Source organism: Chlorocebus sabaeus, chromosome 9 (assembly GCF_047675955.1).
Source record: "Chlorocebus sabaeus isolate Y175 chromosome 9, mChlSab1.0.hap1, whole genome shotgun sequence".
Taxonomy (NCBI): Eukaryota; Metazoa; Chordata; class Mammalia; order Primates; family Cercopithecidae; genus Chlorocebus; species Chlorocebus sabaeus.
In genome coordinates this window covers 11,065,987-11,089,059 of record NC_132912.1, presented here as the reverse complement: position 1 = coordinate 11,089,059, position 23,073 = coordinate 11,065,987, and the positions used below count along the sequence as shown (strand labels likewise).

Below are 23,073 nucleotides of genomic sequence, written 5' to 3'. Positions count from 1 at the left end.
AGATCCGGCCACTGCACTCCAGCCTGGGCGACAGAGCGAGACTCCGTCTCAAAAAAAAAAAAAAAAAAAAAGAACACGTGCAAAGTCTAGCAGACCAGATGTCAGTTTTCTTATCTCTGGAATGGGGGCTCATACAGTCATTCAACAAACATTTATTGACTGCCAGTTCTGTTCAGGGGCCTACAAATACAGGAATAAACCAGACAGGCAAGGGAAACATTGTTCTGGAGCTAAGGGGAAGGGAACAGATCATATATAAATCAATGAATAAAAACAGATGACAATAAATATGACAAGAAGTGTGTTGGGGGGTTACTTAATAGGGTGGTGAAAGGAGAACTTTCTGTGGAAGTAAGTGGGGAGAAAGGCCAGTACGCCAGAAGCAAAGTAAATGAGAAAGAAAGTATCAGGCGATGAGGCTGCAGACGTAGACAAAAGCAGCCCTTGGAACCAAAGTACATTGTGCTGATTTTATTCTAAGCAATAGGAAACTCTTACATGATTTTATGAAAAAAACAATATTTTGATGGGTGACTTTTCAGAGATCATTTGGACTTCTATGTAGAGAATGAATTGCAAAAGAGGAAGTGGGAAGGACCACTTGGAAGGCCATTTAACAGTTCAGGTAGGAGTTTACAGTGGCTTGGAAAGAGATAGAGAAAGTAGACAAATTGAAGATAAATTTTAGGCTGGGCATGGTACTCCATGCCTGTAATCCCAGCATTTTAGGAGGCCAAGGTGGGAGAGCTGCTTGAGGCCCGGAGTTTGAGACCAGCTTGGGTAACATAGCAAGACTGCATCTCCACAAAAAATGTTCAAAATTAGCCCAGTGTGGTGATGTGCACCTGTGGTCCCAGCTACTTGGGAGTCTGAGGCAGGATGATCACTTGAGCCCAGGAGTTGGAGGCTGCAGTGTGCTATGATCATGCTACTGAACTTTCATCTGGGCAACAGAGTGAGACCCATTTCAAAATAAATAAATAAATAAAGATACATTTTGGAAGTTGAGCTAACAAGTTATCTGCTAAGTCTGAAAACAGAAAAAGGTGGTGTTTTTTTTTTGTTTTTTTTTAATGTCCCTAGGTTCTCCTTTGAGTGTTGGGTGTATGATGATAAGGTGGGCTGAGGTAGGGTTCAAGAGTTCTTTTCCAGCCACATCAAGTTTAAGGTTATGCTTCCAAGTAGAGAGTCACATTAGCAGCTGGATATTCAGCTTTGAAGCTCAAGGAAGAAGTCAGGGCTAGAGATCTACAAATGAGAACCATCTGCATAAAGATGATCTTTAAAATCATGGAGCTAGATGAAATCTCTCTCCATTCCCTTCCCACAGGGGAACAGAGCAATGCCCAGGGCACCCTGGGACACCTCAACTTGCAGAGGCCAGTCAAGCTGGCAAGGAATAACAGAAGACTGATGAAGAATGGCCAGCGAGAGAGGAGGGAAACCTGGAGGGCTTGATGTCTCTACAATGAAGAGAGCACTGCATGGAGGAGGAAGTTGTCCCTAGGTTGAATGCGGCTGAGGGGCTAAATAAGATCACAGCTAAATGGCCATTGGGTTTACCCAGATGGAGAAGAAGAGCACCTACCTGACATGGATGCCATTCTTTAAGTACTTACAGTCGATTCTCCCCTTACCCTGACTCCTACCTTTCTCCTTGCTGACAGAACAGGCCTTCCATTATAAAGGCTGAGAATACCAGAAATCCAATGTCCCCTCCCTAAGGGATCAGGCATGGAAAAGGGATTCCTCCCCTAAAAAATAGTCCAATGGAAGAAGTTGGACGTGGTCCCCATGTGATGGCTGGAGTTGCTGTGAGCATGAGGTGCAAGTTGTTAACATGATGAAGATGGCAGATGGTATACCAGGGTGCTGGCTCTAGTCCATTTTGTGCTGTTATAACAGAATCACACAGACTGAGTAATTGACAAAGAACACAGATTCATTTCTCACAGTTCTGGAGGCTGGGAAGTCCAAGCTCAAAGCATCAACATCGGTGTGAGCCTTCTTACGGTGTCCTCACATGGCAGATGGCAGAAGAGCAAGAGAAGACAAACATTGGGTCCTCACGTGGCAGAAGAGTGAGAAAGGGAGTGAATCTGCCCCCACAAGCCCTTTTTACAGTGGCATTGATCCGCTCATGACGTCAGAACCCTCATGACCTCACTACCTCCCATTCAGAACCCTCACGACCTCACCACCTCCCATTCATTCCCACCACCCCAGAGTTACATTGAGGATTAGGCTTTCAGCACATGAATTCTGGGGGACACACTCAGACCAATGAGGCTCTGAATTCGCCCTGGGCCTTCTCTGACCTTGAACCACAGCTACAAACTCAACCTGCATTTTTAGCCTGCTATAACTACAGAGTCTTTTCAATGGATTCAACCTGAGAAAAATAATAAAGAAGGACATTGTAAGAGAAAGGTTTGTGCAGCACAGACTATGAGTGGTAGATGCATTAGAAAAGGTGAGGAGGTAGGGGCTGGGGCAGGGAGGAAGATAGAGCACACCTCACCACCTGCAGCTGTGATCGCAGAGTCTGGGTACTGTGTGATGGTTGGGCACTGGGAGGAGAAAGTTGGGTTGTGAAAGGTATGGAAACCAGCCACTTAAGCCAGTGGGTTTGTTTCATATTGTGAGTCCCATAGTGAATCTGAAAGAAGAGGGTTTGGAGGGTGGCAAGGTCTGGGGACCCCGTGGGCTATCCCCTGGCCTGTGCTCACCCACTCTGACCCACCCACTCCAGTCCTGCTCAGAAGGTTGGTTCAGGATGCTGTCCTTACTGCCTCTGATCAGAACTAGCCCATCTTGCTGCTGAAATCCTTTGGGATTTTTGTTTGCTTTGATGTTTTCCTAGTTCTTCATGGGTTAAACACTTCCCCATAGCACTGGGATGATTGGTACCTTCTTCATGCCACTGAACCACTTCAGAGAAGAGATGGTGTCCTGTCTGTTTTCTCCCACAGCCAAGGTACAGCACGTACTAAGTATATGCTAAGCCTACAACCGTCCTTGACATATACTTAGTGCATGCTGTACTTTGGTTGAATTAACGATAGAGGATGAACTATGTCAATACTGAACAGTGCCAGGCATGGGCCCCAGAAGAGCTGGGGGAGCTGCTATTTCTTAGGGATTATAAAGAAGACAGGAAATATCCATCCATTGACTCTAGATGACTCTAGAGATTGGCTTGGAAGTACCAGCATATTTATCTCCCAATTTCTGAAAGTCTTTCAGAAGATGGCACTGTGTCCTGAGGACAGCGAGAAATAGGAGGTCTTGTTACCTATCAAAGCCCTCCATGTAGAAAGGTGAGCTCTCAGAGATGATCTGAATTCTCTTTGCTTCCACCGTTTCTGCCTATTGCTCCCTGATCTGTCACATCCATGACTGAGAAATATATGGTCAACTGGAGAGGTAAGTCTCACCCGTCCATTAAACGGAATCTGTTCAGTTCAAATTTCAGATAACAAAGATCTATGACTTAAGACCAGAATTTCACACGCAAAACGGCAGTATAATGGCTTTTGTCTCTGACAGTCACACAAACCAGGCAGTTCTGTCTTGGCAGAGGCTCTTAAACAGTGATCCTATGGTATACGCCAGTGTTCTGGGTACTGGGGGCTCCCCCATTGCTTAGATTGAATTGTTTCCTAACCCCCTCACAGAAGGCAAAAAAAAAAAAGAGATCAAGTTACTGGATTAATATACAAGGGAAAAGTCTAAATTTTTCTTTCACAACTTTACGTTAACTTTTGGCCCCTGCTTTCACTGGTTTATACTAAAATCTAGTACAAGATGACATCTGATTTATATTCCGAATTATTTTAAGCTTCATTGACGAGTACTTCATGGTCCTCAGAGAACATCCTGACTTTTTGGTGTTGTGTATAAGAATCAGCATGTGAATCTCTACTGCAGTACTTAAGATACTTCTATTAAGGTCTGTTATATCCCTTCATTTTCTAAACTGTTTAGTTTATGTTGAATAACAGTGGACTCCGTTAACAAGGAATTAAAATGCTCCCTTTTTATCAAAAACAGCAGCTCACAGTAAAACAGTAAAACCTCTGTTATATCAACCTCTGTTGATATAAACCTTGTTTATATATTTACTCAGCTATCCGAAATAAAATTTTCTCTCTTTATAGGCATTTATATTGAAACCTCATTCCATTTGAACAACTTGGGTTTCACCATGATTTAATTAAAACACATCTACTGAAATGCAACTCCCTCCATCCTAAAAACCAGATCTTGAAAAACATGATTGTAATGGGGAAAACAATTGCTCAGATTGCTAAATTGTCCTTTGCTACAAGCAAAAATAAAAGCAAGGAGTAATTTATACGATTGAAAATGATTGTTTTCACAGTTCAAGAAGTGGTTCCATACATCCCGTTTCCGGGACACTTCAAGATAAAGAGATCGGCATGAATAGTACATGTAGCCAGTTTAAATGTTTGTTTTAATCCTGACAAGATCATTGGTTTTAATATTTATAATATAATTACAATGCTTAGTGCATGTTGCTCATATAATCTAATTTTTTTCTGGTGACTTATTACTACCAGGCTTTAATTTCAGCAATGGCAAGAATTCAAAAACACATTTAGGTTATCATTAGTAATGAAAAACAAACCTAGTGCCTGTTCAAGCACCTTGGGCACATATCTCATTTAGACTTCAAAGCATTTTTAACTACCTAGATGCAATCCACTGCTACAGGATGTGCACATTTTCACAGAATATTATCCACCAGTGGTCAGGGTGCTTTAAATTAGTACCATGTAAGGTAATGACAGTGGAAATACTCTACCCTTATGCAACCAGTGTAAATGGCCTTTCAGAACATTTCAAGACAGTCATGGCCAATGAAAACCAAACCATAAAACTGTTCTCAAATGCCACCGTCTTCCTTCCCAGCCACATATCACTAGTTAGCTGTTGCCCGAGTCGCAATTTTCCATTTTTCCTAGACGTCACAGAGTAAGCGCACTTTTATGACTAAATGCAGAAAAAACTGAAAGTGTCATGTTCCACTAATCATTAGCCTACAAACACACAAAATAACTACAGGTGCCTTGTTTTCCACAGCACCGAGGTATTTCGGGGCTAATTTGTACTTTCCTTGTGACAGGCTGAAGAAATCTGAAAAAAGGCTGAAAGCTGAAACAACTGATGGAATTCTACGAGACTGTACAAACAAACACACACTAGCAAAAGAAATAATCTGGACCCAAGGAAAGGATTCATCATCAAATAATCACATTATTTCATGTTAATATGGGGAAGGGAAATACCTATCAATGGCTACATCTCAAACTGCCCCTGGAGAAGTCAAAAGAATACCTGAAGCTATATATCAGAAGCACAATTGCAAAATCACTGATGTATATTTCTCACTCCTTTATTGCCAGGCAGTGCGGTGACTGCAAATTGCAGTTAGAATGGGAATGTTGGCATGTTGTTTATTTTCTACATGACTCGTCATTAGAATAACAAAAATTCCTGAAGAAAAATAAGTGGGCTCATTACCAAAATACCACCCACCAAACTTAAGGAGAGAGCAGCCTCTCCCTTGGGTAATAAACCAGCTACAAAAGATCGTTCCTGGGGAATAAACGCATTGCTGCTTGGTATTCAAAATACAGCGCTACTTAATAGAATTCTGGGTGTTGACGGTGATTTCTTAGACATCTGAGTAATTTTCATCTGTGTGATTACAGCACAGAGTGGGTCTCTTCTGACAACACAGAGGTGGTCCACTCCTTAGCTGCTCTGCAAAAGTTTGGAAGTCATTCCTCATTCCATTATTTCAGGATTAACTTCCTCAGCACAAACGTGGGTAGACACACAACAGTCTCTCTCCCCACACATGATGGGATACTCAGGTCTTCAGGGTGGACTTTTTCCAGAGCGAAAGCACAAAGACAGACAAACTCGGCAGGGAGACACAGACCAGAACACTCGGACAGTTTTAACCCTGAAAACTGGCACACGATGGAAATGTTTCTTTGGGATGTTATCCAAAGAATGAAGACATACAGTAATTTAAATATTTGGATCACAGTAAACAGTTTTTTTTTGGCAATATTAATCATGATCCTATAAGCAAAGATTTTCTTTACATAAAAAAAGCAACCAAATGTGCTTATCTCCGGTAGCAGATGGCGACAATTTGTACTTTCCCCTGTTCTCCAGCACTGCTCATGACAACACTGTGCTCACTCTGCTTTTCGTGTTCTTGAGAGTCTCTCAATTTCTACTTCCAACAGTTTCTAGGCAATATCCTAGTACATATTAATACATTCACACATGATTATCGAGTACCTTCAAAAACTAAAGCACGAGACAGGCGCGGGGGCTCATGCCTGTAATCCCATCCATGCTTAGGTAGAATGTCTAAGATTCCCGGAGGCCCCAGTCCCACACACCGCTCTGAATCCATGCAGCCCTTTCCTGCTTCCATCCTTGTTCAGATGGAAGCCTGGGCTCTCCTCTCAGGCTGATCCCGTCTGTGCCCTGGATCCCATGCCCTCTTGTCTTCTCAAGGACTCCGCCTCCTTCCCCCCTCCCCTGATGTCTTCTACGCATGTAGATGAGTAAGTTTCTCCTCTCTTTAAGAAACATCTGACCTGACCGGGCACAGTGGCTCACACCTGTAATCCCAGCACTTTGGGAGGCTGAGGCAGGCGGATCACCTGAGGTCAGGAGCTCGAGATCAGCTGGCCAACATGGTGAAACTCCATCTCTACTAAAAATACAAAAATTAGCCAGGCGTGGTGGTGCACGCCTGTAATCCCAGCTATTCAGGAAGCTAAGGCAGGAGAATCGCTTGAACCCAGCGGCGGAATTTGCAGTGAGCCGAGATCATGCCACTGTGCTCCAGCCTGGGTGACAGAAGGAGACTCCAGCTAAAACAAACAAACAAAAACAAACAAAAAAACAAAGAAACACCTGACTGGGCACAGTGGTTCATGCCTCTAATCCTAGCATTTTGGGAGGCTAAGACAGGTGGATCACCTGAGGTCAGGAATGAGACCAGCCTGGCCAACATGGCAAAACCCCATCTCTACTAAAAATACAAAAATTAGCCAGGTGCGGTGGCAGTCTCCTGTAATCCCAGCCTCCCAGAAGGCTGAGGCAGGTGAATCACTTGAACCTGGGAGGCAGGGGTTGCAGTGAGTTGAGACTGCACCACTGCACGCCAGCCTGGGTGACAGAGCGAGATTCTGTCTCAAAAAATAACAATAACAACAAACAAAGGCATGATCCTTGGTGCTCAGGAGAGATTCTAGATACATGCAATGCCCAGTAAAATACCTCTTAAATTATTGCCCCTTCCTCTCTCCCTCCCTCCCTTTCTTCCTTTCTTCTTTCCTCCCCAGTCTTCCCTCCCCCATTCCCTCTCCCTCCCTTCCTCTCTTCCTTCTTCCTTCCTTTCTTCCTGTCTTCCCAGTCTTACCCCCATCTCCTCTCCTGTCCTCCTTTCCTCCTTCCTCCCTTCTTTTCTCCATTTCTCCCTCCCTTCCATTAAATGCTGGTAATCATCCTTGATGGCTAGTTATCTAGAGCTTGCATTCTGTTAATCATGTCTTATTTAATTATTGACATAAATACCAAAAACATATAAACCACATTGATACATTACATATAAAACACATTGATCAATTACATATTAATTTCTTTCTATGATATAATATTACTAATATTTATTTTGATGATAATGAGAATTCCACTGCACTTATGCCATCAATACTATGATGTGAGCTCTTCAGGGGAAGCTCAGGATTCTTTCATAAATCTCTAAGTCCCCGAACACAGTAACAGTAATGAATATATTGAAGAAAAAACCAATTCAATATGTTTTTTGATTGCCAATTCCCGTGAGCATAATAAAGGAAGCAGCATGTTTATGATTTCTATGGCATATCTAGCTCATATATACATCTCCAAATATACCATACGACTTCAAAGGAATGTGAATAATCTCTCTAAGTCATTTATGAACATAAGCCTCATTACTTCTTGGTTACATCATGTATTTGTGACTCATGCATAATTTTGGGCATTTACGTAGTGATGTATGAGGTATCAAAATCTGACATGAGGAAGACAAAATGAGAAGACCTCTTACGGAGGACATGGCACAGTACTTCTCTTTGTGGCTATAAGAAATCAGGCATAGAATAAGCAAAGCCCGCGTGCTCACCTTGGTAGACTCCCAGCTAACTCTGTGGCCGTCTCTCTGCAGGAAGGAGAAAAAGAAGATTAAGCGTGATTCAGTTCATTTTGGTGAATTACAAAAATGTATTTAATCACATAATAAGTATTATGGTACCAGGTATAAAGAAGATACCGTACATGCAGGTGGTTAGAAAGTTAAAATTGACTAATTGCATTTCTGGTTAATTCCCATTAATCATTCCAATGGTTACTTTCAATGGAAAGTTTATACACGTGCACAGTATCTGCCTCTACTTTCTGGTGGTTGAATGCAACTGAGTTCAGAACATTAAAATGTAAAAATGTACAACATCCAAAAGGATAATAGAAGGAGAAACAAACCCCAAACCGCCTTGTAGACATTTACATGTTAAACAAAGCACCCATGATCTCTCTCCAAGAATCTCTGAGAAACGTATTCCTTTTGGGATGTTGCTTCATGTTGACCTCTGTCACCCGAAGCTTATGAAGGAACACGGACAGCACAAAATGGAATTCTTTTAGTAGCAAATTGCTCTTTTTCATTTCTTTGTTATAAAGTTCTACCATTGGGGACTGTTGAAGGTAGATACTATAATTCAAATGGCGCAAAAGAAAAGTCACTAAAGATAGGCTCTATAGCATATTAATAAAAATGACCAGGGACAAATTTCAGAACTAACTTTGTCCTAATTGCCATCTCTTGTCTTTCGTTTTCTCTTTTCATTTTCCAGACAGTGTCTCTCTCTGTTGCCCAGGCTGCAGTACACTGGTGCGATCTCGGCTCACTGCAACCTCTGCCTCCTGGGTTCCAGCGATTCTCGTGCCTCAGCCTCCTGAGTAGCTGAGATTACAGGTGTGTGCCACCATGTCCAGCTAACTTTTGTATTTTTAGTAGAGATGGGGTTTCTCCGTGTTGGCCAGGCTAGTCTTGAGCTCCTGACCTCAAGTGATCTGACAGCCTACCAAAGTGCTGGGATTTGAACCACCGCACCCAGCCCATCTCTTGTCTTTCAATCAGAAGTGTATTTTTGGAAAGAGAAGGGAACAATGAGTAGAAGGAGGAGATAGAGGCTTTATGTTGATCTCTTTTAAAAGGAGAGAAGGGCTCAACTTTAGACCAAGGGATTAAAGGTGTAATTCTTAGCAATAATGGTGTAAAATCTCCTTAGTGTCATAACCCCTTTAAGAATCTCATGAAAGATACAAACACCTTATATAGAGAAAATAACAAAATATACATACACACACACTGTGGTACACACTTGTAGATGGTTCATCGGCCTCCTGAATCTAATGTGTCAATCCTGGTTAAGAGCCTCAGCTTTAAATGAACATTTTCTTTTCCTACTGTGTCAATTCAAACAAAGGACTTCCTTCTCAACAAAGGACATTCCCTGACCCTCCCAGCTATTAGAACTCGCTCTTCCTATTTACTCCCTGTGAAAATACCTGGGCACTTTGGAGAAGTGGTGGTTCCCACAGAGCCATACTTCCTTAAAAAATGAGTAAGTTTAGTTTCTATAAAAATGTTATTTCCTAAGTAATCATATAATATTAAACAATCAGGTTTTATTGCTATAAAAATTGGCTTTGGGGAGAAAGTTTTCATTCTTTCAGCAAAACCAGAGTTGAAGGCATTGTCCACTATGCCACTGAAAGGTCACACACGTTCATCTCTTTGAAGAATTTAGTGTCTACATAAAAAATTTTTCTTTCCAAACAGAATCTGGAATTGTGGATACCCCAGCTAAGAAACACCCCTCCCTTTAGCCTTCCCTTAGGACATTTATTACAGTATAAGTATCTTTTAAATGCTTGTTTTATCCTTTATCTTTCTGTCATTTGAGACCAACATATATACTCAATAAATATTTATTAATCCTATCAGGAATGAATGAACTTTTCTGGCCTCATTGACCTTGAGGGTGAGCTTTATGTTTACAGCTTGATCATAGTAACACTAACAGCACAGAGTTGAGATACAACTAAATTTCTTTTAGTCTAATCTTTTAACTTTTTAGTTTTGCTTTCCAGACTATACATATTTTAATATGATGAGTCCCCTGGTATCTTCTAAAATGATGTTGTTCATACATTATAATAAATTCATTTAAATCACAGTGGAGCAGCATTTCTCAACCTTGACATTATTTTGAGCTAGATAATCTTTTGTTTTGGACATTGTTTTACCTTGGACATTGAGAAATGTTTAATAGCACCCCTGTCATCTACCCACTGATACTGGTAGTACTGCTCCCCACCCGCCCCATTGTAACTCCCAAACATGTCCTCAGACAATGCTAAATTTCCTCTGGTAACAAAGCTGTCATCAACTGAGACCACCGCAGTAAGGTCAAGCACAGCGGCTTACACCTGTGATCCTAGCACTTTGGGAGGCTGAGGCAGGAGGATGGCTTGAACCCAGGAGTTTGAGACCAGCCAGGGCAACACAGTGAGACCCTGTCTCTACCAAACATTTTAAAAATTAGCTGGGTATCATGGTGCCTGCTTGTAATCCTAGCTACTTGGGAGGCTGAGGCGGGAGGACTGCTTGAGCTCAGGAGGTCAAGGCTGTAGTGAGTCATGATTGTGCCACACCACTCCACTCCATCTGGGCAACAGAGTGACATTCTCTCTTAAAAACAAAACAAAACAAAACAACAGTCCACTGCAATAGAAATGTCCACAATTGACCTCTGTTTCAAAAGCTTGCTTGCTTGACCAACATCCTTTACTCGCATGGGAAAACACAGAGGCTGAAGCCTCCTAAGAGCACCTGCTTTGCTTTGGCTCCAGCTGCTTAAGTCTCCACGCTTAGCAAGAGTATGTTGTGTTCGTTCCCCAACCTGCTTATGGTACTGGTAATCACTGTAATTTTTAAATTTAATTAAGCATGATGTAAAATTGATGAAATACAAGTGTGGAAAAATTCTTGTTTCCGTAAAAACTAAGTTGGAAACTTTGAAAAGATAAAACATGACAAGTCACTTAAGAAAAACTAATGTTGAATTAGATACAAATGTCTCGAAGTTCTTTTTCCTTTAAAAAAAAAAAAAAGAAGAAGAAGGAAACTCCAGTCCGGGTGCAGTGGCTCATGACTATAATCTCAGCACTTTGGGAGGCCGAAGCAGGTGGATCACTTGAGGCCAGGAGTCCAAGACCAGCCTGACCAGTATGGTCAAACCCAATCTCTATTAAAAATACAAGAATTAGCCAGGTGTGGTGGCAGGTGCCTGTAATCCCACCTATTTGGGAGGCTGAGGCAGGAGAATTGCTTGAACCAGGGAGGCAGAGGTTGCAGTAAGCAGTGATCGTGCCACTGCACTCCACTCTGGGCAACTGAGCAAAACTCTGTCTCTAAACAACAAGAACAAAAAAAGAAATTCCAAATAGTGGAGTATGGGTGGATTTATGCACAAAAGACAACGCAGAACTTTATTCAGTGAAGCACACATTCAGAGACAAAGGTGTTGGCCCTACCTTGAAAGCAAAAGACAGACACTAGGGGAAAGTCATGTTCATCACGTATTAAGTTCCAGCAGGAGAAAACTATGCTTTACACAGTCATGTGCTAAAAACTTACATGAGAGTTACAGATACTACTTGATGTCCGTGATTACTGAAAACCTGATGACTTCACTGGCGCATGTAGCTCCAAGAGTTAACAAGACGAAACAAAGAAAAAACCCCACTGTATTTGTCTGCAGTAATGTAGCTAGGACTCGTCATCCAGTCACCATTCTTTAGATCAGCAAATCGACAAACACTGGAGCTTTTCAGGTGACCACTTATTTGTTTTTATCTGTTTACTACTGTTAAACAGTCATCTGAATTAGTCACATGTTTTCATGAATTTATACCTTTTGTAAAGAAACCCTTGAGCGACATAAATTGAACAGAATATCCCTTGCTTCTTCTAGATTATGCTCTGTCATAAGTCAGTTGAGAGGATTTAAAGCAGGTGACGTAAAGACCATGCATTTTTCATTGAACTTTTACAGGCACAATGTCCATTATTAGCACTGCTTCCTAAGTGTAAATCATCTTTATTTGCTGACTAATGTTTATTCATGCAACATATTCATTAGCACTAAATCTACGTTCAGCCCAGGCGATGCTGGATGTTTTGAGAGGCACTAAGATGAATTTAGATCCTGATCCTTCTTGCCAAGTGTTTACATTCCAGTGAAAGAGACTGTATAAGGTACCAAGTAATGAATACGTTTCATTTTTCTACTATTGAAAACTCCCCTAAGTGCCGGGTGCTGTGGCTTATACCTATAATCCCAGCACTTTGGGAGGCTGAGGTAGGAGGATCACTTGAGGCTAGGAGTACAAAACCAGTGTAGGCCACACAGCAAGACCCCATTCTTACAAACAAACAAACAAAAAACAAAACAGATGAGGTGGGCATGGTAACATGCACCTATAATCTTAGCTACGTTGGAGGCTGAGGTGGGAGAAGCGCTTCAGCCCAGGGGCTCAAGGTTGCAGTGAGCTATGTTCCTTCTACTGCTCTCCAGCCTGGGTGACAGAGCAAGATCTTATGTCAAAAACAACAACAAAAAAGGCTACTCTAAGTCAAAGATCACATCTCGTATACAATTTTGAATACTCAGTGCCTGGCACACACCAAACACTCAATAAATATGAGTGTAATAGTCATTTCTACTGGCTGGTAATTCTACTCTCTTAAGTTCATTTTTTAAAAATGCCTGATATAGCAGTATTTGGAGTTTCATTGTACTAATTTCCTTTCCTTAGTGATCATTGCGAAGATAATCTGATTTCAAGTGAAAAGCAGAACACGAAAAAGTCTTTTATTTATTTATTTATTTTTTAAAGGAAGCTTCACCCTGTCACCCAGGCTGGAGTGCCATGGCGTGATCTTGGCTCACTGCAACCTCCGCCTCCTGGGATCAAGCATTTCTCTTGCCTCAGTCTCCCGAGTAGCTGGGATTACAGGCATGTGCCACCACACTCTGCTAATTTTTTTTTGTATTTTTTCGTAGAGACGCGGTTTCACCACGTTGGTCAGGCTGGTCTCCAACTCTTGATCTGAGGTGATCCACCCGCCTCAGCCTCCCAAAGTGCTGGGATGAGAGGTGTGAGCCATCACGCCTGGCCCAGATCACTAAAAATTGAATGAAAACAAGGATGCAAAAAACTACAAAGTGCAATTATATGTTCAGAGGAAAAGAACTGTCTCAGCAACTAAGAAGCAGACTGAGGTGATGGGAGGTGCTGGTTCTGATAAGTTGTGTATCCTTGGGCAAGTCATTTTACCCCTTCAGGGTCTCTGTGTCCCAGATGTCAAAGTAACACCACACCATTGTTGGTGTGATCATCAGCCTGAACCAACAGGAAAGCTCTCCGCAAATTTGAAGTTGCAGCATAAATTGAGTTTTATTGAAGGGAAAAATTCCCAGAAAAGATAGCAGACAAGTGTCCCCTGTGTCTGACACAGTTTCGGTAGATTATTTAGCATTCCTTTAAAAAATCGTTTAATTTTAAATATGTAGAGTATTCATCAGTGCATAGCGTGATGCCAGCTTTTATCAGCTGTCTGCAGTAACATTCCCTCGTCATCTCCTGTCCTTCCCCGTTCCTGAACTATGCGAACAGTTCTTTTTTTAGGAAGTGTTGAAGCAAGAGCACACCATCTATTTCTGTGCAGCTGCCAGTTTCCAAAATTAGCTGACAACTGTAAAACAGAAGACGTGAGCCCCCATGCTAATTGTGTGTCAGCAAGATAAATATTTTTAAGACCTGGAATGTTTTTCTCCAATGGTATCTTTAATTTTTTCCCCCAAAAGTACAGAGACCTTCTTTTTTTAAAAAAAGGTAAAATAGATTTTATTTTTATTGTCTGTCCTACAAATGATTTAATGTTCCAGTCGTAGGTGTGAGGTTTTCTTTATTGTAATTAAGAAAGTATTACAACCAAGCAGATTTTTCCCCTCCTCTCCCTTCCCCTTCCCTTTTTCCTTCCAGCCTCCCTCCCTCCCTTCCTTCCCTCCCTACCTCTCTTCTTCCTCCCCTCCCTCCCTCCCTCTCTTTCTCTCTTTATCTCTCTCTTTCTCGCCTTCTCTCTTTCTCTCTTTTGTCAGCTTGAGGCAAACAGTGGGCATTTTTAATTTGGATCCATTTTCAGATAAAACATAAACAAGAACTTAGCTTAAAGACATCATTACAGGCTGGGTGCAGTGGCTCACACCTGGAATCACAACACTTTGGTAGCCTGAGGCGGGTGGATCACCTGAGGTCAGGAGTTTGAGACCAGCCTGGCCAACACGGTGAAAAACCCATCTCTACTAAAAATACAAAAATTAGCTGGACGTAGTGGTGCATGCCTGTAATCCCAGCCATTTGGGAGACTGAGGCAGGAGAATCGCTTGAACCTGGGAGGCAGAGGTTGCAGTAAGCAAAGATCGCGCCACTGCTCTCCAGCCTGGGCAAAAAGAGCGAGACTCTATCTCCAAAAAAAAAAAAAAAAAAAAAAAAAAAAAAAAAAAAAAAAAAAAAAAAGACATCATTACAAAGGCATATATTAATTCAGGACAGTTAATTTTTTTCTTGTGTGGTAAACCTTAGCACTGGAAAATTCCAAACACCTTAGAGATGAAAGTTTCTTCTCTGTTAAACAAAATCTAAAGACACTGTTCTTTCCTCTCACTCTGATTTTCCCTCCGGTCATTCATCGCTGTTTTCATGCTTTTTGGCCTTTATGTCTTCTCTCCTACTTTTATTCCTTCTTGATTTTCACTCACATGATTAAAACATCAAAATGTATGTGTGTGTGTGTGTATCTGCATACAAACACAAGTAATTATTCTTACACGGTGACATCTACAATTGCACACATCCATGTATCTGTTCACACCAACCAGAATCTTCTTTAACACAAGCCACTATTCCAGGCCATTTACAGGCATCCACTCACTTAATCCTTATAAAAGCCTCATGAAGTAGTTATTGTCACTAAACCATGGTTAGGACGAGAAAAATGAGACAAAAAAGTATTATGTAACTTCCTGAGGCCACGCAGGCAATGACAGATAGAGTCAGGCTTTGAACACAGCCCAAGCATCCTGGCTCTGGAGCCCATGTTCATTAGGATGTGAACAACAGAGAAGTATGCATAAGCCACAGATACATTATCTATTCCGTATACTCGTGCACCCCTTCTGGCTTCTGCTATAGCAAATGAACCACAGCAACAAAAAAAAGCCCCATTGGCCGGGTGCAGTGGTGCACGCCTATAATCCCAGCACTTTGGGAGGCTGAGGCAGGCAGATCACGAGGTCAAGAGATCAAGACCCTCCTGGCCAATATGGTGAAACCCCATCTCTACTAAAAATACAAAAATTAGCTTGACATGGTGGTGCACACCTGTGGTCCCAGCTACTTGGGAGGCTGAAGCAGGAGAATCGCTTGAACCCAGGAGGTGGAGGTTGCAGTGAGCCGATATCATGCCACTGCACTCCAGCCTGGCAACAGGGCATCTCAAAAAAAAAAAAAAAAAAGCCCCATTGTTAGGAACTTCACATTCTAGAAGTGGGAGACAGACAAAAACCAAACAAGCAAATGAATATTGATTCCTACATTACATAGTATATGTTACGAAGGATGAAGCAAGATGGCGGGGTAGAAAGTAAAAGCAGAGGTGGTAGAGGCCGTAATTTTATACAGGGTGGTCCTGGAAGACCTCTCTGATGAGGTGACTCTGTGAATACGTGATTGCATTAAATGCAACTGCTTCCATCCCCACCTCCCTTTCTTATGCTCATTGCTTTCTTTTGCACTACTCTATTTCTTTCTTCTTCTCAAGATTTATGGGGTACCTGCTGTATGAGGCAGGTGATACTAGCTATTGTTGTAATTTAAGAGAAAATATGGGCATCCCATGTTTGTACATTCAAAATGCCTTAAACAAGCTCACCACATCACTTAGAAAACCGTAGGTTTCGACAAGAGATACTTTACATCACTACAGAGGCCAGCCTCTCAGATCTACTCCTGGGTGGAAATGATTGCAATATGAGCCAGCTACATTCGCAGATGTGGTTCTGCTTTCAGAACAGCTTCCCAAGAGCGCTCCTCTAAGTTCCTTCTGCCTAGCCTGCGTTCAAAGGAACGAACCTTTCTCTACCCTTCAGGTTCCAAGATAAAGTCCAGGAGGCGGAGTTTTGCTTTAAATCACTCCATACACTTTTGGGATTTCACTGCCTGGATGGAGGTCCGGACAGGCCCCAGGGCCAGGCTTGCGGAGAGGCGCTGCCCTGGGGAAACCGGTCTTCCATGCACAAATCCCTTAGTCAACACTCAGGAATGCACTGCGCGGTGCTCGGAACAAGCCACTTCCATCTGATAGTAGGCAGGCCTGCAGTCTGAGTTGTCAGAGGCATCGCTGCAGTTGAGATTCATTGAATCTAATCACTGACACGTACAGCCTCTTCCTGATCATCTTTCATTTTCCCTTGGGGAGTCCTGTTCAGAGTCCTTGCTATGATTTTATTTGGCTCACAATTTACTTGTATTATTTTATTTTATTTTATTTTATTTTATTTTATTTTATTTATTTATTTTTTTTTTTGAGACGGAGTCTCGCTCTGTCGCCCAGGCTGGAGTGCAGTGGCTGGATCTCAGCTCACTGCAAGCTCCGCCTCCCGGGTTCACGCCATTCTCCTGCCTCAGCCTTCCCGAGTAGCTGGGACTACAAGCGCCCGCCACCTCGCCCGGCTAGATTTTTGTATTTTTTAGTAGAGACGGGGTTTCACCGGGTTAGCCAGGATGGTCTCGATCTTCTGACCTCGTGATCCGCCCGTCTCGGCCTCCCAAAGTGCTGGGATTACAGGCTTGAGCCACCGCGCCCGGCATTTGTATTATTTTAGTATTCTTTCCATAAAAGAGCCACAAGTGTGTGCCTTTGTCCCTGCCCCTGTGCTCAAATGCCTTGCAAATCAAACTGTCAAAGGTTTCTCTTAATCACCTCCGCAGAGGAGCCCATCTGGTCCTGGCTGGCGTCTGTAAGGGAAGCCAGTGTGCACAGGGCACTGGTGTCCCTTCCATCATTTCGAGATAGTGTGAAGGGCTTCTGTTTGCTTTTCTTTCAGAAATGCGCTCTTCAGACGCAGCTCAGAAATCCACCCAAGAAAAGGAAGCCTGTCTTGGACACTGCTAGTAGCATTATGAGGATGTTCCCCATGCAGGCTTGGGTTTGCATGTTAATCATCATACACTTTCTGCTCTGTAATTCTACCACAGTTAAATAACGTGAGCCACTGACTTGGCTGTTAGTAACAATTCCTGCTCATTGAAAGTCACTCATTCAGACTTTAGCAGTTGCAAATGTAACCAGCTCTTGAAGACAGTCTCAGAGCCTAGAAATGTCACATGAAGTTTCATTTACCAACGTGTACTCCCAGAAACGAAAAGCAAAAGTCAAAGCAAAAATCAAAAAAGCAGACAATGCCCATGTGAGAGATATACTTGCGTTTCTTTTTCTTTTTTTTTTTTGAGACAGATTCTCACTCTGTAGCCCAGGCTAGAGTGCAGTGGTGCGATCTCAGCTCACTACAACCTCTGCCTCCTGCGTTCAAGCAATTTGCTTGTCTTGGCCTCCCAGGAAGCTAGCTGAGATTACAAATGCATGCCACCATGCCTGGCTAATTTTTGTATTTTTTAGTGGAGACGGGCTTTCACTATGTTGGCCAGGCTGGTCTCAAACGCATGAACTCAAATCATCTGCCCACCTTGGCCTCTCAAAGTGTTGGGATTACAGGCATGAACCACTGCACTGGCCTGTGTTTCTTTAAAGCTTTGTGAACAAAATGATATCTCTCCAAAACAAACCAAAAAAAGTGTATTTTTTTCAAGTCCTATGCTTGTACAAGTGGGAGAAGATCAGTTTATTAAAGAACTCTGCAGTTAATATTGCTGAATTATCGTGCTCTAAACTGCACTGCAATTCATACATGGCTTCTTAAGGAAAAACACACCAAAATAATTATTAATCAAAAGTAAAAATTTTATATAAGTTTGTTTAAAAGGATGCCTATTTTACAATAATGCCTAATTTTTTTCTATTAGTTCCCAGGGACATAATATCACTAATAAGTCCCCTTAATTAGAGAAAATCTTCTCTACTCTTGATAATTTCTGGATCAAAGAGGCATCTGCAAATACCAGCCTGAATTATGATGTTTGACTAATGGCCTAATCCATCAACCAACAAGTATTAGTATTGAATTCATTAGCATTTATTCATTTATTCAACACACATTTCTGTACCTCCTACTGTGTGTCCATCTCTACATGCTGGAAATTAGACAGGAAACTTTATAAACACGAGCCCCCTCTTTCATGAGGCTGTCTGTCTCCTGGGGAAGACACGGCCACAAACACTTACACAAATGAATACATAATGATAAGTCATGGGAGGAGATCTTATCTACCTCATCCCACTGATTCCCTTTTGGGGAGGGAAGAAAGGGAGTTTTTGCTGAAACAAATATCAAGGGACTTCATTCACCTCACAGCCAATGCCAATATTGGTGACTGAAAAAGGAGATAACATGGACAAGAGGAAGAAGATTTTTGTCTCAGAGATACTCCTTCTGTTTCTGAGAATGGAAAATGCCAAAGCTACGGCCTTCAAAGAGGAGTCTGTGTGAGAGCTACCAGGGCAGAAGTAACACGGGAGGTTCTGGTGGAGAGAGAAACCAGGGAGAAGAACAAGCAGCTTTGTGATAGCCACAGAAAGACTCCATCCAGGATGAAGTGGTTTGATGGATACGATGAAGAAATAAGCTACCCTAGCCCCTGGATTTCTGCTGCCTGTGATGAAGTAGGGGCCACATTATTTCCTCCTACCAGGTACTAGGAAGACTTTGAGGGACACAAGCCATTTCTAAGGACACAGCCTCTCTTGCCTCCCCCAGATACCCTGAAGTAAGGAACAGATTTGCTCCCATCTAGGGAGCAGTGTGGCTGCAGTGACCTTGGTCAAAAGCGCAGTCCCTCAGAGGACCTCCCTCTCCCTGGGCCTACCTCCAACCTGCAGTCAGAACATGGGGCTCCCCTCAGTTAAATGTATTATTTTTCTCTTTAAAAAATGCACCAGTGGCGAGGCATGGTGGCTCTTGCCTGTAATTCTAGTGCTTTGGGAGGCTGAGGCAGGAGAATCAACTGAATCCGGGAGGTGGAGGGTGAAGTGAGCCAAGATGGCGCCACTGCACTCCAGCCTGGGTGACAGAGCGAGACTCCATCTCAAAAAAAATAAAAATAAAAAAAAAAGTACCCGCAATTGCATCAAAGCTGTCTCTGGCTATGAAGTTGAAAACTCTTAGCAGCCACTTATGGAAATAGCAAAGAAATAAAGGTTGTTCTGATATGATTTGAAAGAATCTTTTTGTTGTTGTTGTTAATGTTCGTTTTTATTTTTTAATTTTCTGAACAATGGCTATAAACACATAATAAAATGCTTCTTTCTCCTGAAGCTAAAGAACCTATTTCCTTTCTCCAACAGTGTATTTATTTATGTTTAAAAATATCCTCTCATACAGTCTTTGACAAGGAACAGGGTAGTGTTATCAGCCCTTATTTTGCAAAGTAGCAAAGTGAGGTTCCCTGAGGGTCAGAAGGCAACTCAGAGCCAAACATCCACCCTCTGACTGTATGGGCAGGCTGGGCAGCAGCAGTATGGGCAGAAACAGAACTTGATTTGAGTCCTGAGCATAAAGGAGAGAGAGCGAGATGAACATTTTTCCATTCATGGGGCATTTTACCCATTTGAAGTAACACTACTCTGAGAGCTTTCTGCAGAGGGGTAGCTCATGCTATTTTAGACCCTTCAGATTTTCCAGGTTGCTTCTTGGACCATGCTGGGCAAATTAAATGTGGTATTCATCATTACCTCTGAAAATGCATATCTGGGTATTCAATGTATTCAACCATGATGGGGTCATGTCCAAATCTCTCATTTTAACAATCTCCAATATATCTTTTCTCTGTAGCAATGGGAATTTTGAACCAACTCCAGATGAAATTTACAACCTTCAATACATTCACAGATGACAATTATATATCTATAATCACTAAAAAATTAAAATAAAACCAACAGAAGTGGAATCAACAGTAAAAGAGCTAAATTATAGATAACAGTATATTCATAAAATGATACCTCATCTCATGAGTGTGGGTGCACTGCCTGCATGCCAGGATTTCTTTAGCCATTGGTGATATTCAGCATATTGCAATTGAGTGCAATTACAGTTAGCTATAATTAAGAACAATTACAGCTTTTATTTCTCTACTTGTTCTTTAAAAGCACATTTGTAATAAAACTTTTTTTAAAAGGTGAAGAATATAATTATACATCCTTATAACGTCTCAAATAATTAGTTTGACTAAAGTTTCTTCTGGAACAATTTTCATTTTAACTGTCAAATCTGCCATTTATAGTCAATGAAACATACTTAAAAAAATTCCATCATTAACCTTTTTCACCCCATATAGCTGTATATGAATTATCGGTACAAATTAAAGGTTTCGGTATTTAAATCTCTAGGGCCTGCTGCAAGCTGTGTGAATTTTTTCCCTTCTAGTTATGTGTGTGCATGCATGCGTGTGTGTGTGTGTGTGTGTGTGTGTATGTGTGTCTTTGAACAAAAAGGAAATGCTATATTTGTAGAGTATGTTTTCTTGATCAAGATTTTGGGAAAAGATTTCTTATGTTAGAAAGGTATGTTCTCGTGGCTCACGCCTGTAATCCCAGCACTTTGGGACGCTGAGGAGGGTGGATCACAAGGTCAAGAAATCTAGACTATCCTGGCCAACATGGTGAAACCCCATCTCTACTAAAAATACAAAAATTAGCTGGGTATGGTGTCATGTGCCTGTAGTCCCAGCTACTCAGAAGGCTGAGGCAGGAGAATCACTTGAACCCGGGAGGCGGAGGTTGCAGTGAGCAGAGATTATGCCACTGCACTCCAGCCTGACGACAGAGCGAGACTCCATTTCAAAAAAAAAGAAAAAGAAAAGGAAAAAGAACGGTATGTTCTTGTATGTTCTCAGCTTTGCCTATTACAAAACACTCTCCCCTCTTTGTTTATTTACTGTATATTTTTATAGCATCAAAACTAAGAAGTCCCTGGATTGTGACAGGTCTGCTTCTCAGTTTAGTAATTTATGGAGCACATGGTCAATATCAGCTTACTTAGGACTAGTGAAACGCTACCTTCTCATAATCTAGATTCTGACTCAATGCTACTTCATTCCTGCTTGTCTCCTGTGCCGGACTGTAGATTCCATGAGGGCAGCAGCTTGGGTGCTTTTGTAACATCTCCATCATGAACACTTAGGACAGTGAGTGGCTGGTGCAAAGTGCTGGGTAAATTGAACACACTGCATCAGCAAAGAGGGCTTTTTTTCAGGTCTTTCCCAGTTATGTTGGGGATAATTAAAAATTTTATCACCTGAGTGACTTTGAAGATAGAAGAAAATTAGGTAGTACAACTCTGGAAATTAAGAATATTTTCACCATGTATCCTGTTGAATTAGCAGACCTGGGAAATAAATGGTGAGACAGCCTACGCATGTTGGGAATGAGGAGTTGGGACAGATCATCTTTTAAGATCTTTTACAACTTTCATCTTTTTTTTGAGACAGTCTGGCTCTATCGCCCAGGCTGGAGTGCAGTGGCACCATCTGAGCTCACTGCAACTTCCGCCTCTTGGGTTGAAGCAATTCTCCTGCCTCAGGCACCCCAATAGCTGGGCCTACAGGTGCATGCCACCACACCCAGCTAAGTTTCTTTCTTTTTTCTTTTTTTAGTAGGGATGGGGTTTCGCCATGTTGGCAAGGCTGGTCTCGAACTCCTGGCCTCAAGTGATCCTCCCATGTTGGCCTCCCTAAGTACTGGGATTACGGGCGTGAACCACCATGCCCAGCCTCAAATTTTAGATTACTAGTAATTTATCAAACTTAGACCAAACTCTAATGGCAATTTAACATAAAGTTAAAATGGGTATGTGTAATTGTGTGGCAGTGAATAAATAGTAATTTCATTCCTAGGAAAGATAATGAGTGACAAAGATACGAATATACCAAAAAAAAAAAGCTGTTACTAAAAATACTCTCAATATTCAAAATACTGAAATTACTGGATATACTTTATTTTGTAAACTTTACCATTTATTCCGTAACAGCCACCAATTATTACATACTATGTTTTAATCATTTTGCTTAGCACTTCACATACATTCCATAGGTTGACAACACTGTTAGTTATTAATTATCATGTCCATTCTTCAGATACAGAAACTTGAGGCTCAGAGAAGTCAAATCAGTTTGAACCCAGGCCTGTCCAAGTCTAACGTGAACAGTTAAAACAAGCAAATGAAACAAAACATAGCTAATCATGATCAAGAGACATCCAAACAGGATGATAATCTGGGTGGATCCTTATCTGAAGGCTGAAATGAGAGAAACAGGGATCTAAGAAAAAAGTCCCACTCCCCAATTTTACTTATTGATCCTGAAGTGTTTTTCTAACTGCTTCTCAGGAATTGATACTTTCTATGACAAAGATGTATATATACATATTAGAAGTTTTGAAAGCAGTTATGAGGTAAAATGGTATTTATCAAGGGTATGCGGGTGAAACTGTATTTCTCAGGAGTATGGGGTTAAAGTTCAGTTTAAACCCTCCCCAAGTGTACCAAAGGCAGGTGCATGGACATTAATCACAGCGATGTCTGCAACAGAAACAACCTAAATGCCCACGAATAAGCACATGGCTACATAAACTGTGCTATGGATGTTGTGTGCAATCTAGGGAGTGGTTAGAAA

At 41.7% G+C, this 23,073-nt stretch overlaps 1 protein-coding gene across 3 annotated transcripts in view; it reads right to left on the bottom strand.

The window, feature by feature from the left end:
• The window catches only part of CELF2 (CUGBP Elav-like family member 2), an 866,615-nt gene that overhangs the window by 407,711 nt on the left and 435,831 nt on the right, over positions 1 to 23,073 (bottom strand). For all 3 annotated transcript variants that reach the window (XM_073018718.1, XM_008002231.3, XM_008002236.3), the window contains one exon: positions 8,225 to 8,260. Coding sequence is in view for 2 of the 3 variants with exons in the window: in XM_008002231.3 (XP_008000422.1) it covers positions 8,225 to 8,260 (36 nt within the window). In the remaining variant the exon portion in view is untranslated. The remainder of the gene's footprint in view (positions 1 to 8,224; positions 8,261 to 23,073) is intronic.